The sequence below is a fragment of the Elephantulus edwardii genome, unplaced genomic scaffold, assembly GCF_000299155.1.
Source record: "Elephantulus edwardii isolate Elephantulus edwardi_28Jun2011 unplaced genomic scaffold, EleEdw1.0 scaffold00032, whole genome shotgun sequence".
In the NCBI taxonomy this organism is placed as follows: domain Eukaryota; kingdom Metazoa; phylum Chordata; class Mammalia; order Macroscelidea; family Macroscelididae; genus Elephantulus; species Elephantulus edwardii.
The window spans coordinates 12,220,317-12,241,931 of NW_006399782.1; the positions used below are offsets into that span (position 1 = coordinate 12,220,317).

The 21,615-nt window shown below is 41.6% G+C and overlaps 1 protein-coding gene and 1 pseudogene across 1 annotated transcript in view; both read left to right on the top strand.

The window, feature by feature from the left end:
- LOC102846479 overlaps nt 1-431 on the top strand; it is a 1,159-nt pseudogene extending 728 nt beyond the window's left edge.
- Nucleotides 432-13,901: 13,470 nt separating this feature from the next.
- Nucleotides 13,902-21,615, top strand: part of POPDC2 (popeye domain containing 2) — a 37,174-nt gene continuing 29,460 nt past the window's right edge. The window contains exon 1 of the mRNA XM_006884258.1: nt 13,902-14,392. Coding sequence (XP_006884320.1) covers nt 13,902-14,392 — 491 coding nt within the window. The remainder of the gene's footprint in view (nt 14,393-21,615) is intronic.

Genomic DNA, 21,615 nt, shown 5'->3' on the forward strand with positions numbered 1-21,615 from the left:
GGAGCCACTCAGCGTTCAGATATAATGGAGAGCTGTACATCTTTGGGGGCTATAATGCAAGACTGAATCGGCATTTCCATGACCTCTGGAAGTTTAACACTGTGACCTTTACTTGGAAGAAGATTGAACCAAAGGGGAAGGGGCCCTGTCCCCATCGGCGCCAGTGTTGCTGTATTGCTGGTGACAAAATTGTCCTCTTTGGGGGTACCAGTCCTTCTCCTGAGGAGGGCCTGGGAGATGAATTTGACCTCGTAGATCATTCTGACTTGCACATTTTGGACTTCAGCCCTACTCTAAAGACCCTGTGCAAACTGTCCGTGTTTCAGTATAACCTGGACCAGTCCTGTCTGCCCCATGATATCAGGTGGGAGCTGAATGCCATGACCACCAGTAGCAATATCAGTCGTCCCATTGTCTTGTCCCATGGGTAGGAGGAAGTTTCTGCCGTCTCCCCACCTGAGCCTGCTGTTGTCTTCACTGCCCCTGACCACTCTCACCCACCTGCTCCTTTGAATCCTGGACTCCATACACCTCCACGTGGAGTTGCTGGACTAGAGGTGTTTTCTGTGCTGTGAACTCAGTGGGGAGTGACTGGGGAGAGGGCTAGGTCTCTCCCCATCTGGGGCCAAAGGCCTCTTCCCCTTGGTGCTGTGTCTCATCTACACTTCAACTACTCCTGGGCCTCTCTGCTCTGCCCCTGGCCAGTCACCCTGGGAAGGGAAAAGAAAGGGGATAAAGGCAAAGCAAGCAGTGTCTGACTGAGCCTCAGGAGCTTCCTCAAATTTTTCCTCTTCCTCCCCCTGCCTGAGCCATGTGAGCATTGACTGGGAGCTGAGAGGAGTTGCAGCTATTGGCATGAAACCTCTTTCTCAGCCGGGGACCAGCAGATAATCCCACCCATTTGCTGCCTGAATTGTTGCTGTAACCGGAAGCTCAGCCAGCACAGATTTTGTAAAAATTAAAAACCTCAAACCGTGTAAAAAAGAAAATCCAATGGAAAGCTAGATTTGCATCAGTTCCAATTTGATAGCAATGAGGTTGAAAAAAAGAGTTACTTGAAATCCTAGTAGTTTCCATTAAGAATACTTTTGGGGGTTCTTTTTGCAATATATTTTCTTTTTTTCTCTTTATTTTTTTCTTTTTTGCAGTATTGTCTGCATATATACATATTTCTTTTCACTTTTGGCTGGTGGGGTTACATTGCAGTGGAGGCTTATGGGAAAGTTATTACAAACATTCTAAGAATAGACCAGAGACTATGCATGTTTTCAGGGTTTCAGAGGAATACCACCAGATCTGAAAGTGCCTTATTTCCTAAACTCTTACGCTAAAACCAAACTTAACTGCTGACAATTGATACAGACTCAAAATTTTAACAGCCTCTTCTCCCACATTCCAATGTCAATGCCAGTGGATGACCTTTCAGTTAACAGCCCAATTTGTAAAAAACTTTTTGACATTTGCTTCAGTTAAAACTCAGCTCAGAAGAACCTCTGCCCAGCCTAGTGTTTAAGCTTTCCAAACAGTGATGTGCCTCAAGTTGGATCGATTGATACAGTGACTGTAACAATTTAAGCACAGCAGATTGTGAGGATGGAGCAGTATTAGGGTTTTGTATATAGAGTCACAATGAGTTGGACCTAATGCAACAGCACTTAGCAAAACAGTCTGCAGTATTTCTGTACTAATGATAGTAAGAGAGTCTAGTGAGCTATGACTCAGTGACGGAACAGTGGGTCTGCCCTATCCTATGCCATCTTTATTATCTCTGATATGCTTGAGCCCATTGTTAATAGTCACTATATCGTCTACTGATACTTGAGAAATTAAGAAACCACCCCAATCTGACATACCTTCTTTGTTAAAGCCCCTGCCATTAATAATAACATCCACACCATTTCCCTATAAATAGTTATCTTGGTCCAATTTGACATGGAGAGTTGATGAGATAAAGGCCACGTTCCTAGATACGTCCTAGTTTAGGATAACCATGCCTTGGACAGGTCTGATTTGAGGCCAGTAGGAAAACTAGAATCCCCACATTGTATTTACCCTTCCAACCACAATGTCCTCCGGGGACTAATCCTCCTGGCAACATGCCCAAAGTATGTGAGAAAGAGCTTCAAAACCTGTGAGTCCAAGGAGCAACCTGGTTTCACCTTTTTCAGGACAGAACTGCTTGTTCTCTGGCTAGTCTATATATTCAGTACTTTTCTCCAGCACCACAACTCAAAGGCATTGATTCTTCTGTCATCTTTATTCATTGTCCAGCTCTCTTGATGCATAGCAAGTAATTGCTAATTCCATGGCTTGGATCGGGTGCGCACCTTGGATTCCAAACTGACATCGTTGCTCTTTAGCATTATGGAGAGGTCCCTGACAGATTTTCTTAATTCAATTAATCTCTTGCTTTCCTGACTGCTGGTGCCAAGAGTGTTAATGGTAGACCTGAGAAAGTGGAAATTCTTAACACCTCAATCTCTTCTGGTGAGAATTTTTGTCATCTTCATGTTGACCTTCAATCCATATTGAAGACTATAGTCCTTGATCTGCAGCAAACACCTCAGGTCCTCTGGTTTTGGTGAGCAAGTCTGTGTCATCTGTATAATGCAGGTTGTTGATGAGTATTCCTCCAGTCCTGATGCCACACTCCTCCTAAATTCTAGCCCCTCGAATGATCTGTTCTTAGATACAGAATGCATCCCTGATGCATACCTTTCCTGATTTTGAACCATGCAGTGTTTCCTTGCTCTGTTCTGACGTCTGCCAGGGCCTGGTCTATGTATAGGTTACACATGAGCACAATCAAGTGTTCTGAAATTCCTATTCTTTGTAAGATTAGGCACAATTTGTTGTGATCCACACAGTCAAATGCCTTTGCATAGTCAGTAAAAAACAGGAATTCCTTTGGTACTCTGTTTTCAGCCAAGATCCATCTGTCATTGGCTATAATCTCCCTAGTGCCAACAGCCTCTTCTAAACCCAGCTTGTATTTCTTGTAGTTCTCTGTTGTACTGTTCCATTTGTTTTTGGATAAACTTCAGCAGGATTTTGCTTGTGTGTGATATTGTTTGGATATTTTTTTTAATGGAAATAAAATATGGATCTCTTTTATTAAGTTGGCCAGGTAGCTGTCCTCCAGATTTCTTGGCACATCCTGATGAGCATGTCTAGAGCTATATCTGTTGAAATATTTTGATTGGCATCCCATCAGTTCCTGGAGCCTTATTTTTTGCCAATTCTTTTGGAGCAGCTTGGTTTTCCTGTCGTCACCACTGTTTCTTGATCAGATCATATGCTATTTCATGAAATTCTGTGTCAACCAATTACTTTTGGTACAGTGACTCTGACTTTTCCATCTTTTGGTGCTTGCTGGATCATTCAATACTCTGCTCATAGAATTGGTAAGTATTGCAAATAGAAGCTTGAATTTGTTCTTAAATTCCTTCCGATTAAAAAATGCCAAGCAAGTTCATCACTTTTGATTTCTTAAATCAGCTGTTTGCACATTTCTCTGCCCTTAAACCAGATGCTGTCAAAGGGAATGAAATGTCATGCTTGGCTTGACCAACCTTAGTTCAGAACCTAGCATCTGGAGAAGGAGCCCACCTTAAGGTATCGCCTAAGCAAAGTCAGTGTTCCATAAACTAAAGAAAAAGGGAAAATACCTGGATAGACAACTTGACAATAGGTCTCCAACACCTGAAATGCCTCTATTCTATTTCAATATCTATACATGGACTCATTCAGGAAGAGAACAAAAGATAATTTAAAAGACCAAGTAGAAAGATAAAACCAAAGTGGATTTCAGAAGAAACTAAAATTTTGGGAAACCAAAATAAAGGATTCTCAAAGTAAAAGAGCCGAACAGAAAATTTCAAAGGGCAGTTTTAGAAGCCAAAGCAAAGTATTCTAATGAAATACGTGAAAAGCTAGAGTCAGAAAATAAAAAGGGAAAATCTCACTCAGCATTTCTCAAGCTGAAAGAACTTAAAAACAAATACAAGGTTTGAGTTGTAATACTGAACAATATTATGGGCAAAATTTGAATGATTCAGGAAGCATCAAAAGAAAATGGAAGGAATACACAGAGTCTCTATCGAAAAAAGAACTGATTAACATCAAAGCATCTCAGGAAGTAATATGTGAACAAGGATCAATGGTAATAAAGGAAGAAGTTTAAACTGAACTCTTAAGTGTTGGCAAAAAAATAAGGTCCCAAGAACTGAAGGAATATAGGTGATAGCAGTGATGTCAGTTTAAAGAGCAAGGGGGCATTTGATTGAAGTGTTGGCCTTTTCAATCACCTGCTAGGCAACTGAATACAGTAAATAAGAACGACAGAAGAATTGATGCCTTTGAATTGTGGCATTGGAGGAGGGTACTGAATATTCCATGGACAGACAAAGGAACAAAGAGAAATGTCTTGGAGAAAATGCAGCCACAGTGCTGCTTAGAGGCACAAATAGTGAAGTTTAGTCTCACATACTTTGGGCATGTAGTTAAGAAGGACTATTTCCTTGGAAAGAGACATAGTGCTTGGAAAGTTGGAGGGTCAGGAAAAAGAGAAGACGCTCCTCAATGAAATGGACTGGCACAGTGACTTTAGCATTGGACCCAAGTATTTCTGAAATTATAAGGATGGCACAAGATAGGATAAGTTTCAGATCTGTCGTTCATAGAATTGCTAAATCATACTCAATTCAGCAGCACCTGATAACAAACAGATGCAAACCTGGACATGCTGACCAGTCTGTGCCAAGAAATTTACAAGTTAGCTACATGGCCAACTGCCTGGGAAAGATCTGTATTTGTTCCTATTCCCTCAAAAGGTGATCCAATACAATGTGGAAATTGTCAAACGATGTCATTAATATCACATGCAAACAAAATGTTGCTGAAGAATTTTAAAAAATGGCTATAACATTGACAGAAAACTGCCAGAAACTCAAGATGAGTTTAGAATAGGCAATGGTACCAGGACTATCATTGCTGTTGGTTGAAAGCAGAGAATCCCAGAAGGATGTCAATCTGTGTTCTATTGATTATGCAAAGGCATTTGACTGTGTGGATCACAATAAGCTATGACTAACATTGAGAAGAATGGGAATCCCAGAACATGTAATTATGTTCATGTAAAACCTATGTTGTTCTTTTTATGTGCCATCGAGTTGCTTGCAACTCATATCAACCATACGTGCAACAGCTCTGAGCACTGCTCTATCCTAAGCCAACCTTGCTGTCTTCAACACTCCTACCTCCATTACTCCAGACACTGAGTCAATCCATCTCACCAAGGGTCTTCCTTTCCTGCACTGTCTCTCCACCCTCCCAAGCATAATGTCCCTCTCTAAGGACTGGTCATCCTTGTAACATGCCCAAAGTATGTCAGACAAAACCTCAAAATTGTTGCCTCCAAGGAGCAGTTTGGCTTCACCCTCTCCAGAACAAACCTGTTTGTTCCCTTAGCAGTCCATGGTATATTCAATACTCTTCTCCAGCACCACAGCTCAAAGACATCAATTCTTCCAAAAAGCTATTGTGTGGACAGCACTAGAGAACATGGTTTAAAATCAAGAAAGCTGTACATCAGGGCTGTATCGTTTATCCATACCTGTTCAAACTGTATCATTAGACTGAGCAAATCATTAGAGAAGCTGGACTTTATGGAGAAGAATGTGGCAACAGGATTGGAGGAAAACTCATCAACAACTGGCATTAATGCAAATAACAACTTTGCTTTCTTAAAGTGAAAACTTAAAACACTTGCTGCAAAAAATAAAAAGCTATCACTTTTAATATAGATTCTATTTCAACATTAAGAAGACAAAAATCCCTACCACTGTGCCGATAAGGAACATTTATGATAGATGGAGAAAAGATTGAGGTTGTCAACCTTTAGTCTAAATGTTGTGTTAGCCTAAAATGCCTTAAAAAAATGCTACCTTGACCCCCTCTGATCTTCAGCTACCTTAACTGCAAATCATCAACAGTTATGTGAATAGGATAAGAGAAAGAGTGCTTCCCACACTGAGTAGCAAAACTTGAAAAGAGTGAAACTTAAGGGAGGGGAGACTGGAGCAAGATCATATTGAGAATGAGACCTTGGTGGTGAGATCCTAGTGATGGTGGTGGAGAGACTATGATATTGCTATGGAGAAACTGCAGCAAGATGTGATCAGAGGAGTCCCGAGATAAAGGCCACAGTTAAAGGTTTTTGCTGTTCATGCCACATGCTTGACGGAGATGCTGACTTATAACTGCTCTATGGCAATCCTTGCTGAATGATTTGGATTTGACTGCTGAACTGAAACCAGAGCCTGGACTAATCAAGGAATTGTGCCTTGGAACTGCTGGACTAAAACTTAGATTTTAATTGGATGATATTCTTTGCCTCCCCCATTCTCCAACTTACTTCTCTAATAAAACCACATTCTTGGTACCACAACTGTGAGTCAGTGATGAATAAATGAACCTCTTGCTGCTGGTGTGGCTCTAGAGGCACCATGAGGCTGGGGTAGGGGCTCCTTGTCTGCTTTCTCCTCCGGACTTGAAAGGAGCTGTGCTATCCTCACTCCCTCTGGCTCTTTCAGAAAAAAAGCTTATGGTCCTGTGCCCCCATGACCTATTTTCTGTTCACTAGACATACTGGATCCACAATCATCACTCTTGGTACTAGTGGTTAAGAAATCAAAAGACATGTTACATTGGGAAAATCTGCTATCAAGACCTCTCCAAAGGGCTAAAGATCTACAATAGCCATTTAAAGACTAAGGTGTGTCTGATAATTTCAATTATATCTGAAAGCTAGACAATGAAGGACTAAAGATGACAGATTAAGGATCAATGTCTTTGAGTTGTGGTATTAGAGAAGAGTCCTGAATGTCCTGGGAACTGCCAAATGAACAAATACATTTTTGAGGCAAGGATGGTCAAGTTTTATATATTTTGAGTGTGTTGTTAGGTGATGCCAGTCCTTGGAAAAATATATCACGCTTGGAAAGGTGGAAGGCCAGTATAAGCAAACAAGAATCTTGACAAGATGGATTGACCTAATGATTGTCATAATGAGCTCAAGTCTATCACAGATGGTAAGGATGGCACTGGATAGAGCAAAGTTCAGATCCATTGTTCATAAGGTCCTATCAGTCATTAGTTCAACAGCACATAAAAACAGCAACATATTATGAAAAATTAATCTCAAACTCCATGCTTCTCAAATTATTAATAACAGACCTAGTTTCTGTAGCAAAATGAAGTCTTAGATCATACACTTTTAAGAAAGGCATGCAGTGTATACAAGACCCACATTTTTGCTATTCATAGGTCATAAATTTCTCTGTCAAATTGCTATAAAAATGTCTAAACACTCAATTTATACTTCTCTCATCATGGACAATTTGCAGTCCAGCAGCAATTCATGACCACACTTGGAGAGGCTCTTTTCAGCCAACTGAGTTTATACTTTGGCCCTAGCCAGCCTCTCCTGGTGCTTTGATTCACCTACACCAAACCATTCAGTTTCTAGACTATGCTGTTTTGTTTTGTTTCCAGCCTTGATTTCATAATCTGTTCTTCTTTCCTGGTATGCTCTCTTCCTCTAACTGGGGACATTTTTGTTGTTGTCATTGTTAGGTGCCATTGAATTGAGTACTACTCAGAGTGACCCTATGAAGAACAGATCTAAATCCTGTCCTATTCTGTGCCAACCTCACTATCTGTAACGTACTTGAGCTCATTGCTGCAGTCACTGGGTCAATTTATCTGGTTGAGGGTTGTCCTTTCTTTCACTGACCCTCCACCTTTCTAAGCATGACTTCCCTCTCCAAGGAATAGCCACTTCTAGCAATATGTCCAAAGGATGTGAGATGAAGCTTTGTCATCTTTGCCTCCAAGGAGCTTTTTTGGCTTCACTTTCTCTAAGACATATCTGTTCTCTTGGCAGTTCATAGAATATTCAGCATTCTCCACCATCACAGCTCAAAGGCATAGGAATTCTTACTCATCCTTTTAGATCAGTACACATATTGGTTTTTCCTAAATCATTCCTCCATTAGTACTTCCTTTCAACCCTGGGTATATGATTTTATTGAATTGCTTTTATTTCTGGGTTGTCTTTCCTGTTAGGCCAAAAATTCCATGAACGTGATAATTGCTCATCTTTACATTCCCTGGTGGACATGGTTTGTCCTGAATTCAATTGATCCAAAAAATGATACAACTATTGTGTTTCTCTTCCCTACTTTTTCTCTCTCCCAAATATTCTTTATTATGTTTTCACCTGCTTGTTTATGGGCAAAATATTTGTCTTATCTCTTTTCCCAGATCTGGATTTTAAAAAACCCTCAAAACCAAGATACAGCTTTCCATTGTTGTATTCCAATCAACAGTCTCGTCCTGTAGATGTCAAGGTCATGATCAGGGTAGGACCTATGCTCAAATATTCCTCTCACAATTCTTCCCCGAGATATAGTTGGTTTGTGGTCAACGACTAACAAAAATGTTGGAGGCTCAAATCCTCCCAGGGAAAACCACACACACACACACACACACACACACACACACACACACACAAAGACCTTGTGGTTAGTTCAATAAAGATTACAGCCAAGAAGCCCTAGGACTTCCATTTTACTTTGTGGTTCATGGACATGTCATGAATTGTCAGCGTCTTGATGGCATCAGGTTTGTCTTGGTTTTACATTTTGGTTCTCGCACATATGCAACCAGTGTAGCATATTCACATATCCCTGTATGAGTAAATGAGCACATCTGTTGAGGGATCTCTGGTGGTAAGGAATGACACTGCCAACTCAAAGCTACATGGTTTGAATCTGCTAGCTGCTGTATGGGAGAAATATGGGTAATTCTCTCTTGTGCCACTAACTTCTTTTGAAAACTTACTGAAGGGTCAGCTATGGGTTGGTGTTGTTGTTATGTGCTGTAGAGTCGCTTGCAACTCATAGCGACCCTGTGTAAAATAGCTCTGAACCCTGTTCTATCCAGAGTTAACCTCATTGTCTCTGACACACGTACTTCCATTACCAGAGTCATTGAGTCAATCCATCTCTTAGAGGGTCTTCCCTTCCTGTGCTATCCCTCCGTCTTTCCAAGCATGATGTCCTCTTCGAAGGACTGGTTTCTCTTTGCAACATATCCAAAGTATGTCAGATGGAGCTTCAGAATCCTTGCCTCCAATGAGAAGCCTGGTCTCACCCTCTCCAGAATGAACCTGTTTGTTCTCCTAGCAGTCCACAGTATATTCAGTACTCTTCTCCAGCACCATAACTCAAGGACATCAATTATCTTTCTATCATCCTTAGTCATTGTCCAGCTTTCTGATGTAAAATTGTGAAGGTCCTGGCTTGGATCAGACACATCTTTGGTCTCCAGATTGACATTGTTGCTCTTCAGTACTCTGGAGAGGTCCCTCTCAAAGGCATGCAGTTTGAATCAACTGCCTCTGAAAACCCACCAGAGGGGAGGGTCAGCTATGGGTTGGTTTGGAATCCATAGTACCTAACAACAATAATTACACATTAACTCAATGGCCTTGAGCAGATTTTTTTTTTAAACTTGATTTTTCCATTTAAAAAAATAGGTCCCCACGAAGGGTTGGGGTGGCTTAAACGTGGGGTTTCATAATTTGATGAGTAGAGAGAGAGAGAAAGATTGGTAAAGGAAAGGCGAAAGGTTTGGTGTGAAAAATAATGTATATGAACTTTATATGTAAATCAGTATAAAATAAAATCTTTTTAAAAAACTATTAAAAAAATAGATGTGTTCTGTTATGAAGCTTTTAGTAGCTCCTAGTACCTTCTCCTCAGAGCAGCACATGCAGGGATTGACAAGTTGAACTCAGCCTGGGCAGCTGTGTAGGTGAACAGTAAAGGGTCAGCCAGGCCATTCGGCAGGCTTACGGGGAGAGATCATCTGCTTTGAAATTTTAGCTTGGGACAAACCTTGGTTGCTTCTTTGTTTCTGTGCCTCTGACTTTCTTGCTCATAGCTGGCAGGGGCAATTTCTCTGGGAATTCACACGGTTCCTGATAAATTGAACAGCTGCTGCTTGTAAAAGTGTGTGGGCTGGTTGAGAGTCAGCCAGGTAACAAAAGCATATGGAAATAATATTTTTCAATAGAGAATGCACCTACGTAAGTAATAGGCACAAGCATATGGGCTCTAAACAGGATAATTGGAAAGAGAATTATATGGTTTGCAAAACACTAGATGTTATGTGCCATCGAGATGCTTGTAACTCATAACAACTGGATAGTATGTTATTTACATAAAAATGACACCCAAACTCCACTGTCATCATGTCCAAACCATTGCCTACAGTGAAGGCCAGATGGAATTTCTCCCTTCTCCCTTAACTTTAGTAGAAGCTGAGCTGCAATCCCCAAGGCATGCAGTTCGAATCCACCAGCTGCTTTGTGGGAAAAGGATCAGCAATCTCCTCCCATTTGATTGAAAACCTGCTGGAGGGTCAGCTATGCGTTGGTTCCCTTTGGACGGTACACAACAACAACAACAACAACTTTAGAATGTAAGAAAAGGCAAGCTCTGGTGGCCTAGTGGCAAGAAGCTGCACTGCAGTCTTAGAGGTGAGCAGTTTGAATCCACCAGCTGCTCTGCTGGAGAAGGAGGGACAATCTCCTCCTGTACCAGTCAGATCCAATTTGACAGTACACACATAAAATATTAATTAAAAATTTTTTAAAAATTAGAAAAAGAATGAAAGGGGAAAGGTGTGTATTTGTTGACTAGTTGCTTTCAATGAAATAGAAACATACTGGCTTTCTTCAACTATCGTTTTGTACTGTAGTTGATCCTTTAACTTTTTTTTTCACCTTCCAGTATTTTCAGAGGCTTGTAAATCACAAGAGAGAAAATTATTCATCTTTCTCCTGTGGAGTAGCTAGTGTTTCAAACTACATTGCCTTTCAATGGGGTGCACAAATCCTTACCAGGAAGCCCCCATGGTATACATTTTCATCCCTCTGAACCTGTGCTTCTGCTGTTCCTACCACTAGAAATGCTTTTCTCCTGCCTAGCTGGTGAACTCAACCTCTAAACTTCAAATCAAACATTAGCTTCATTTAGTGGGGAGTTATGAGGACCCCTAGATTGTTCAGTTGATTGAGCCCCAAGTGGGGGCTAGGGCTGAGTAAGGAGACCAACAGGTCTGGACTGCAGGGAGAAGTATGGGCTCTTGAGCTTACAGCTGATGCCCACTTGAACCTAATCACATATGGCTGGGGATGAGTTGACCATAATGCAACTGGATGAAGAGAAGATGATCCAGGCCGTCAGCTAATGTCGATTGATGCAACCGGATGGCTTGCTGTGAACTGGATTTTGCTTATAGATGCAGATGTTTAAAGTTTCCTAGTTGAACAGAGAATCCTTCAACAAAAGAGACTTACCCGTTCCCTCAGAGAACTTGTTTGTTAGGGATGGGTAAATCAGACATTAGCTATCTAAAAGGGGGATAACAGGGCAGGAGGCATGAAGTAGCTGGCTTACACACTTTCACCAAAGTAGTTGTTAGTCAAAAAGATTATTTTAAGGGGAGAAACCCCCCATAATATAGCTGAACAAGATACATTGTAAATGAAAGACTTTATAAAACACAATGTCCTGTATGAAACACAAAACATGTGAATGATAAACATATTAATAAAAATATTAGCTCTTCTTACATTTTCCCTCCCTGTTTCCTCCCCTCCTTCTAGAATGGCATTAACTTTTTATTTAAGTGTAACTCAATTAGTGTACTTCCCACTCAATTGTCATTTGCTGGCTGTCTTCCCCTCAATAGAATGAGAGCTCCTCAACGGCATGGACTATTGTATCTCTGATTCCCAAGTGCTTGCCTAATAATAATATGTTATTGTTGCTGTTATGTACTCTCAACTCAAAACTAATTCATAGCTAACTCAGAAACTGACTTAGCTGTGGTTTTCACAGGCAGTAAATCACACGGGCAGGGACTGCCCGTCCTTCTCCCATGGGGCAGCCAGTGGTTTCAAACTGTTGGCCTTTGGAGTTGCAGCACAACGTCTTGCCACCAGGCCACCAGGACTCCCCTTTTTACCTAATAATAAGTATTCAATAATATTTGCTAAATAGATTTGAAAATGGAGTGTATTTGAAAATTTCTAGTCTCAGGTTCATTTTAACCAGACATAGCAAGGAGGGGAAATGAGCTTTGGTGGCAGAGTCCATAGCGTGCTGCACTGCCCACCAAAATGATGAGTGTCTCCAGCAGTTCAAATCCACCAGTGGCCCTGCCAGAAAAGATAGACAGTCTCCTTCTGCTAAGATTTACAGCCATGGAAATCCAATGAGGGCATCTCTATCAGTTGTAATCGACTCTATGACAGTGAGTTCAATTAAATTTTATTGCAAGAAAAGTGTATGTCAAAATAGGACACCCATTTTATCAACAAATATGCTAATTCACCATTAAAAAAACCCCAAACAAACATGCAAGTAGAAGCACAATAGATATATTTCTCATTATTATTTCATACTCTTTTTTTTTTTTATTTCATACTCTTGATGTGACCCTCTATCAGGTTTTCAAAGCTGTAAAACTCAGTGGGACAAGACTGCTTTACCTTCCTTTCAAGGGAGCTGTTCGTGGATTTGAACTCATGGCATTTGGTTTGGCAGGGCTAGAGCTATCTATTTAATAGGTCTTTATATATGGTATCTATAATTTAGAAATAGAGTGGGTTGGGTGATCATCTGGGTAATCAATCTCCATTGTAATAACTATCAGTAGATCCAGTGTTAAGGTGTCCTGGTTGCACAATGGTTAGGAACTCAGGGACTATCTGAGAGACTGGCAGTTGGAACCCTTTCAGGGAGAACCATCGCTCAGAAAAGCCTTTGGGCAGCTGTACTCCGTCATATAAATCGGATTCACTCAAGGGCACCTAACAACAACACAACAGAAACAGCCATGTGCAGGGGAAAATCAGCTTAGAGACAAAGAGTTGCTTTTTGCACAAGTGCTTTTGTTTAATGGGTGTTACTTAAATCCCTAATGATATTTGCAATGTGACTCAACAACGGCTTTAGAGGGATTTTCCAGTTTTCACTGTGAGGATTGTTTTCTGAGTGTCTCATATTTTTCCAATTAAATGTGCTCTCCTACCTCAGAGAGCCTTCTGGACTGGTCTGCAGGGAACTCTGGACATTGTCCTGCCTGAGCTGATAAATGCTTTGCTCTCTTTTCCTTGGTCCCTCCCTTGCCTGTCTCTCTTGTCCTGAGGTCTTATCTTGTCCCCTTGGGAGGTATGTTAAGTACTCTGCCAGCCTGTCTGTGAGCCTGGCCTGTTTTTTCTCACTGGCAGTACCTCTTGGATTCCAATTCCAAACATGGTATCCATCTGGGGTCACCCTTCCTTCCGGTGCCAAGAGAGACACATTCCAAATGGAACACAAGTGTGCCTCCTGCCCTGGCCTCTCTTCATTCACCCCAGGGACAACACAGAGCAGGATGTGGTCATTTCATCGCATGCTCCACCAAAGCTTTCAGTCTCACGGTCTACCTTTTCTTGGGAAAGTTAAATTTTTCTGCTAAGAGCCAAATATGAAGACTGTCTGAAGAAGACTTGAGCCAAGGAAGCCTGACAGAGCTCTGTGAGGAGAATCAGAGCCTTGCTGAGGAAGAAAGAGAGACAGAAGAGAGAGAAGGAGAAACTTTAAAATTCTCGATGAAGTGTACTATGTTCTGTCATTTATTCCCAAAACCACAGGAAGCATTCCTCCCGAGAAAGGAGTTGGTGAGGAGAAGCCGGAGGTGAAAAGACAGACAACACTTTTTCTGAGTGTCCTCCTCTGTGAAGGCAGCTTCAGAGCTCAGCAAGCCTCCGAGGTGCCCTAAAGATGAGTGGCAACAGCAGTACGGTGGGCCAGCTCCTCTTGCAGAGGCCAGTGTGTGCTGGCTGGAGGCAGGATATGGAAGAGCCCCTCTACCACCTGGCCAACTGCATCTTGCTCCTGGGCTTCATGGGGGGCAGTGGGGTGTATGGCTGCTTCTACCTCTTTGGATTCCTGGGCACGGGCTATGTTTGCTACGCGCTGTGGGGCTGGTTCAAGGCCTGTGGTCTGGACATCGTCCTTGGGAGCTCCCTGCTGGCGGTGGCCTGCCTGCTCCAGCTGGCACACCTGGTGTACCGCCTGCGAGAGGACACTCTCCCCAAGGACTTCGACCTCCTCTACAAGACTCTGTGCCTGCCCCTGCAAGTGCCCTTGCAGTCGTACAAGGAGATTATTCACTGCTGTGAGAAGCAGGTCTTGGCGCTGGCTACTGAGCAGAACTATGCTGTGGAGGGCGAGACACCCATCAACCGACTGTCCTTGCTGCTCGCCGGCCGGTAAGCTAGCTCCACCAATGCCGGGCATTTCTTCCCCAGCCCACAATTCTCATTTCCCATCACGCCCCTTTCTATTCCGTGTCCCCTTCCATTGAGGGAAGGATGTAGCAAATCAAAACTGATTTTTCTAAGTATGAGCGTGCTTCTTATTTCTGAGCACTTTCCAAGAGAAAGACAGGTCACGAGGTATCTTGTTGGTTGGTAAAACGGATTGTGTTTGTACTTGCTGTTGGGAGGTGTGGGGTGAGTTTTTCTAAAGCCTTAGTCTATTATTCTTACACACACACACACACACACACACACACACACACACACACACACACACAGTGACATGGCCCCACTCACTTACTGGTGTCCAGTTGGATCTGACTCAGAGTTGACTCTCCAGTGGATTTTTGAGAGACTGTAAATAACATGGAAAGAGCTTTCCAATCTTTCTCCTGCCAAGCCACTGGTGAGTTAGAACCACTCGACAGGGGTGCACACACGATTCCCTATGGACTAGGTTACCAGAACTCCCGTGACATGAATAAGCCTCAGTGTTATCTCTGTGAGTCTCTGGATGCTTCTAGTGAAGTGAAAATATCAAATTTTTTCTCTCATGTGTATGAAGCATCTGCTAGGTGCCAAACATGTACAATGAATCATGCCAGAAATGGAAGCTTTCCCTCTAACCCCGTGTTCCCTGCCAGGGTATCTAGAAAGTGCCTCCAGTAGTTCTGGGGATTGTGCATGAAGCGAGTGCATGGCATGCTCATTCTAGACATAGTCACCTGTGTAGAGGAAATAGCGCTTTTCCATTTTCCCCACTACTGGTTGTCCCATTGAGATTCTTCTTGACCAAGTAGACCACTGTTGTAAATCTAGGGAGACACACAATAAAGAAGAGTGATGCCCACACTTGTGTCCCCGAGGATTTGGTGTACACATCCTTTTCTGAAGAAGGCTAACAATTAGACATTGCAGAATGGTCTTTGTCAGGATCAGTGTGTGCTGAATCAGCCTGGACATGAGTGTCAGCCACTGACCTGTGTCTGCAGAGCCAACATCGTGGGCTCTGCACTGTGCACTTGGTAGGGAATGCTGGGTTCTTGTATGGTTGGGCTTATATGTGGATCTGAACCTCGGAATGATATGCATCTTCATCTGATTAGACTTGAGCAGGGTCTGCAGAAAGGAAGCAAAGCACTTAACAATCTTTGTCTTCAATTTTCTCCCTCTTCTTGGTTTTATCTTTCTTGAGGCCAGAAGAATGTGGTAGAAAAGGTAACAAGTAATTAGAAACAAAACAAAACAAACAAGCAAACCTCAGCTAAGACTGATAGACAAAACGAGAAGAACCAAATGCATTGCCGTTGAGTTGTTATTGGCTCATACCAACCCTGAAATGATGACCGTAGACCAGTCCCACAGGCCTTTCATGGCTATAATCTCTACAGAAGCAGATTGCTACATCTTTCTTCCACAGAGAAGCTGGGAAGTTTGAACCTCCAATTTTTTGGTTAGGTGCTTAGAGCTTAAACACTGGGCCACCAGACTAGAAAACCAAGTGATTATGCTGGGATGATACTGCAATTACTACTAATATTAATAAAACCATCATGTATTAATTTGAATATTCCACATTTATATACACACAAACACATAATGTTTTATTTGCATTCTGGCATGAGCAAGCTATATGAGGTTTTGTTAGGAGACATTTCATTTACAGTGCAAATGCAGCTGTTTGTAAACAAACTTTGCATTCAAGTGTAAATTCAAAGAGGAATGTCATTATGACTATTACCCAAATGCTTGCCATTCGCAATTTTATGCTTAAGATAAGAACAGTAGAGGCAAATTACTATTCACAAGATCTGTAATGGTATTTTTTCCTTTGTCAAGACAAGAATTAGGGCATGTGGAAAGCAGCCACTTCTGGTTTGCTGTAAGCATGTTGTTCCCATATTAACACAGTAAATTTATTATGAGCCTGTATAAGTCCATTCTTTGTGGAGCGGAGTGAAGAAATTCCTTCCTCAATGTGACTTTTTCAAGTATATTTGACATCAAACATCTGAGACTGAAATGAGACAATTTTGATGTCATTTTTTCTTGCTTTTTCAAGGTTTAGAGTAGGGGTTTTACTTTTATAGTTATTTTGTTAAATTTCAGTGTTGGCCTATTTCAGCAAAGTTGAAGGTGGGCAGCAGTCTATGATTAGGTTCTAGTTATAAAGGAGAAAATCTTTAACTAGTTACAGTGAGAAAAGCAAACACTTCAAGCGTAAACCAGCAAGTGGGGGTCTTTGCGGAGACTCCTTTGGAGTTCTTTGCTTAGCTCTCAGAAATCATTTTGGTTTATTTTAATAAGGGCAACCAGCTCTGGTGGCTTAGTGGTAAGGAGTTGTGCTGCTAACTCCAAAGCACATGGTTTGAATCCACCAGCTTCTCTATGGGAGAAAGATGGGTAATCACCTACCTTGTAATTCACTGTCTTTGAAAACTCAGTGGGGTTTTCAAAACTATTGAGTTGCTTCCAACTTGAAGGTACATGACGACAACAACAACAACAACACAACAATAATCCCCTTTAAGACTCTGAAGGGTGATGTGACTTGGCCAAAGTCTATCACAGGCTTCAGCTGTGCTTTCTGTTGGTGAAGTTTCTCTCATGTGGTATTCAGAGCATGCCCACATGCCCACAAGCTCCCGAGTTCGCAACCAGCTGTCCAAGTCTGTACGTCAGAGGAAATGTCCTGTTGTCCAGAAGATCACGAAGGACACAGAATACCAATTTTAATGACATCTGCAAACCATGTGGGCTCATGACTTGGCACTCACTCTCTTAAGGTGCTGTTATTCCTTGGTGACTTGTTTTGGTGCTCAGATCCTCAGCTAAGGAGATAGATGCAACAATTTAGTGCATGCTGTGTTGGCTTTGATCTGTCTTCTTTCTTAGAGAAGCTTTTCTATGAGTTTTTTGTTCCTTTTAAGTGATAAAAGTATGTTCCTTTAATCTTCCTCATTCCCTCTCCTTCCCTTCCGTCCTATTTCCTTCCACAGACATTTACTAGTACTAATATTTACATAGGGAGCTCTGATGGCCTAGAGGTAAGACGTTGTGCTACAATCACAAAGGCAAGCAGTTTGAATCCACCAGCTGCACTGAAGAAGAAGGTTGCACAATCTTTTCCTGTGTGACCCACTGGAGAGTCAGCTATGTACTTAACAACAACAGAAAATATTTATATTCTGTGTGTAACATCAAGTCAGGCAGCTCTGGTGGCATTGCAGTAAGGAGTTTTCCTGGCAACTCAAAGGTATGCACTTCGAAGCCACCAGCAGCTCTGAGCCAGAAAGATGGGCAGTCTTGTGTGCAGTTTACTACCTCTGAAAACCCTCTACAGGGTCACCTACTAGTTGGTTCTGACATGACAGTTCACAAGAATAACAACTATTGAGTCAGAACTGACCCATAGTTGGCCCTCTAGTGGGTTTTCAGAGGCAGTAAATCACATAGACTGTTGGATATTGCCTATCTGTCCCCTGTGAATCAGCTGGTAGATTTGAACTGTGAACTTTTTAAAAAATTTTTTTTTATTTTATTATTTTTTGTGCATGTACCATCAAATCAGATCTGACTGGTACAGGAGGAGATTGCCCCTCCTTCTCCAGCAGAGCATCTGGTGGACACGAACCTTGTACCTCTGGGCTTGCAGTGCCGCTTCTTGCCACTAGGCCACCAGAGCCCCCTGAACTGTGAACTTTTGAGTTGACAGCACAATCACTAAGCCACTAGAGCTCCAATTAATAAATGTTTATATTAGTTCCATGATACGTGCTAAGGATTCAGTATTAAACACATACAAAAAAAATCATCCTTTCACTCATGGAGTTTATAAGAAAAATCTATCAAGACCATCAGGACTTGACATACTGACAAATACTGGACACAAAACTTCCAGGGAGAAATACAGAGTGTGATAAGAACATGTAATCATGAACTTTTCTGGAGAGATCAGATAAGGCTTGTGAGAAGAGACCCAGCTGGAAGGGATAGAGCATGGAAAGACCTGGAGGCAGGGAAACTTAGAGTTTCATTTTTTCTTGTATCCCCTAATTACTCAAGGGAAAATCTTCCTGGTAGTCTATTGTACCTGGCTCTATGGGAACAAGTTACGTTTCTGCCATCACAGGCTATGGGCTAACTCTCTACATCTTAGCTTTGATTTGATACCTATTGACCCCTTCTCTCTTCCATCTTTCTGTTATCCTGTTATGTTGTTGTTGTTGTGTACCATAGAATTGGAACCAACCCATAGCTGACCATCCAGCAGGTTTTCAGAATCAGTTACTTACACGGGAGGAGATTGACTATCCTTCTTCCATGGAGCAACTGTTGGCTTTGAATCACATTATTTCGGGATTGCAGCACAGCTTACAGATGATGCTTTATTAATGGTGATGGTCTCCAATAATATTTATGGCCACATGTATATGTGTTGTTGCTAAATGCTGTCAGGATGACTCTGACTCATAGTTACTCTATGCACAACAGATTGAGACCTTGTCAAATCCTCCATCATCCTCACAGTCTCTGCCATGCTGAAGCCCATTGTCATGATTACTGTGTTAATCTCTCATTAAAGGTCTTCTTTCCTTCCCTGGCCCTCTACTTTTCCAAGCATGCTGTTCTTTCCCAAAGACTGACCCCCTTTTGATAACATGCCAAAGTGTATGAACAAATTTTCACTGCCCTTCCTCTAAGGAGTATGTTGGTTGCACTTGTGCTTAGATCAGTTGTTTTGTTCCTTTGGCAGCCATCCTTTTTAAATTCCTTCCAGCTTTTGATGCTTCCAGAATCATTCAGTATTCTTCCCATAGAATCCTTCAGTATTGTACCTCAAGGCTTGAATTTGTTCTTCAATTCTTTCAGCTTGATATATTCTAAGCATGTTCTTTCTTTTTCGGTTTGTCTTTGCACATTTTGTTATAGTACTTTGCTTTGCCTTCTAAAGCTGCCCTTTGAAATATTCTGTTCCATTCTCTTCATCATTTATTCATTTTCCTTTCTTTTTTCTTTGTTCAGGAGAAAGTTTGAGTCTTTTCTGAAACCCATTTTGGTTTTTTCTTTCTTCCCTGACTTTGTAATGACCTTTTGCTTTCTTTATGTATGATGTCCTTGACATCATCCCATCACTGGTCTGGTCTTCTGCTATTAGGATTTAATATATCAACTATATTATTAAGATGGTTTTAAATGCACATGAGATATGCACAAAGTCATAGTTGAACTCTCATGGACTTGTTTCCATTTTTTTCAGCTTCAATTTGTACTTGTATATGAGCAATTGATGTTCCATAATCAACCGCTGGCCTTGTTAATGGATACATAGGCATTCTTTAAGCAGAAGACTCAGCAGTGTAAATATGCATTGTATTCAAAAGGCTACACATAACTGCACAAGGGAAAGAGAATTCAGTCTTCAGCTGAGCAGCTATGTGCCCTACCAAAACTCTAGAACTGGGGAGGATGTCATCACCTGTCTGTCAGCTTGTCCTGTGATGGCTTCAGTGTTACCATGATGTGAAAGCGAGGCCCCTGGTATTTCAGATGCAAGCAAGGCAACACAGGTTTCAGCTGAAATTCTAGGCTAAGACCAAGCAAAGTCTTCTAGGTCGTATAGCCCTGGTGTCTCCACTTGCTGGACAGAGGTAACTTGTGGTCACTGTGAAGCCAAACGTTGCGACACTGATGTGTCAAATGCAATAACGGTTACCCACTGTGGACAGTGTTTGGTGGTGCTCCCCAGTTGAAACAAGCTTGAAAGCAGGAGTGACATCCACTTCTGTAAATAGTTTGCCTCCAGAAACCCTATGAACCTGGAAAAAGGATGGGAGTCACGCACGCAAGTGTCTAGGACTTTCGTTCCTAGGGTCGCGAATTGACAGTATTTAACAACAACAAGAAGACAAAGAAGAAAGACTCATCTTCTCCCCAAAGTCAGCAAATTTAAATCCTTTGGATTACAATATAAATTGTTCTCTATAGTTCTGGAAAATGAACTGTATAGTTTGGAAGCCACTGAATAATAGCTACAATGACAGGCTTAAACACACTACCCATTTGAAGACGGTACAGGTTCAGGCAGAATTGTGTTGTGTTTGACACAAAATTTCCATGAAACAGAGCCAAATCCTATTACAACTAACAAGCAAATAGAGGGTGGAAAAAAGCAGAACTTGAAGAACAGTCGGCCACAATGAATTACCCAGCTTTTCTTATTTATATCTCTTTCCTTATCGCCTTCTCAGTGTGCTCCTCATCCTTTAAACCTCAGCTCAAACATCATCTGCTTTGAGAAGAGCTGCTTAAAGATAGAATTGCAACCTCTTCATTTTCTTCCACATTGTTATCATATTACAGCACTGAATCACAGTGAATCACAGCCAGTGGTGTGCCTGTGATTGCCATTAGATTGCAGAATCCTCAAAAAGTCAGATTGTATCTACCTCTGCATTTCTACATCTCCTGGAAAACAGGAGGTATGCCATGCATGCTCACTTAGTGAATTAAGATCCAGAAATGATGGAGCACAAAGCTTTTTTCCGTACGCACAAGGTATATAGAGAGATCTTTTATGGCCATCTGTGTATTTAATTGCTGTCAGAGTTGACTCTGGTACATAGACAAATTATAAGTTACAGAACAAAATGGTATCTGGTTGACTCAGTAGCAATGGGTTTGATTTTTAGTTTTGGATCATAGCAGTTCTTGTGGTGTAGTCTGTAGGGAGTTGAACCGCTAACCCAAAAACCTCTCTCTGCCATCAGCCACCCTATAGGAAAAAGATGGACATTCTCCTCTCATGAGATTTATAACTTTTTTAAATTAAATTTTATTAATCTTAATGAACATTTACAGGGATTTTGGATTTTCATCCATTGATTGTTGCACTATTTTCTCTACCCTCCTCCCCATTTTGTTCTTCTTCCCCCCCGCTTGAAAGTCAGTTTTAATTGTCCCACTGCCACAGTGCTTGTCAAAACCAGTTCTGATTCATCTCCTTTGTCAGTTTGTCCTTTGCCATTCCCTATCACTCCTCCCTGAGAGAGAGTTCACCCTGATTCATAAGGAAAAGGGGACAGCGTATTCTCTTAGCTACTTCCTGCCGAAAAGGGATGCTGTAGGTTTCAGGGTGAAGATCTTCTCTCACTACTCTAAAGGGCCCCTTTGGC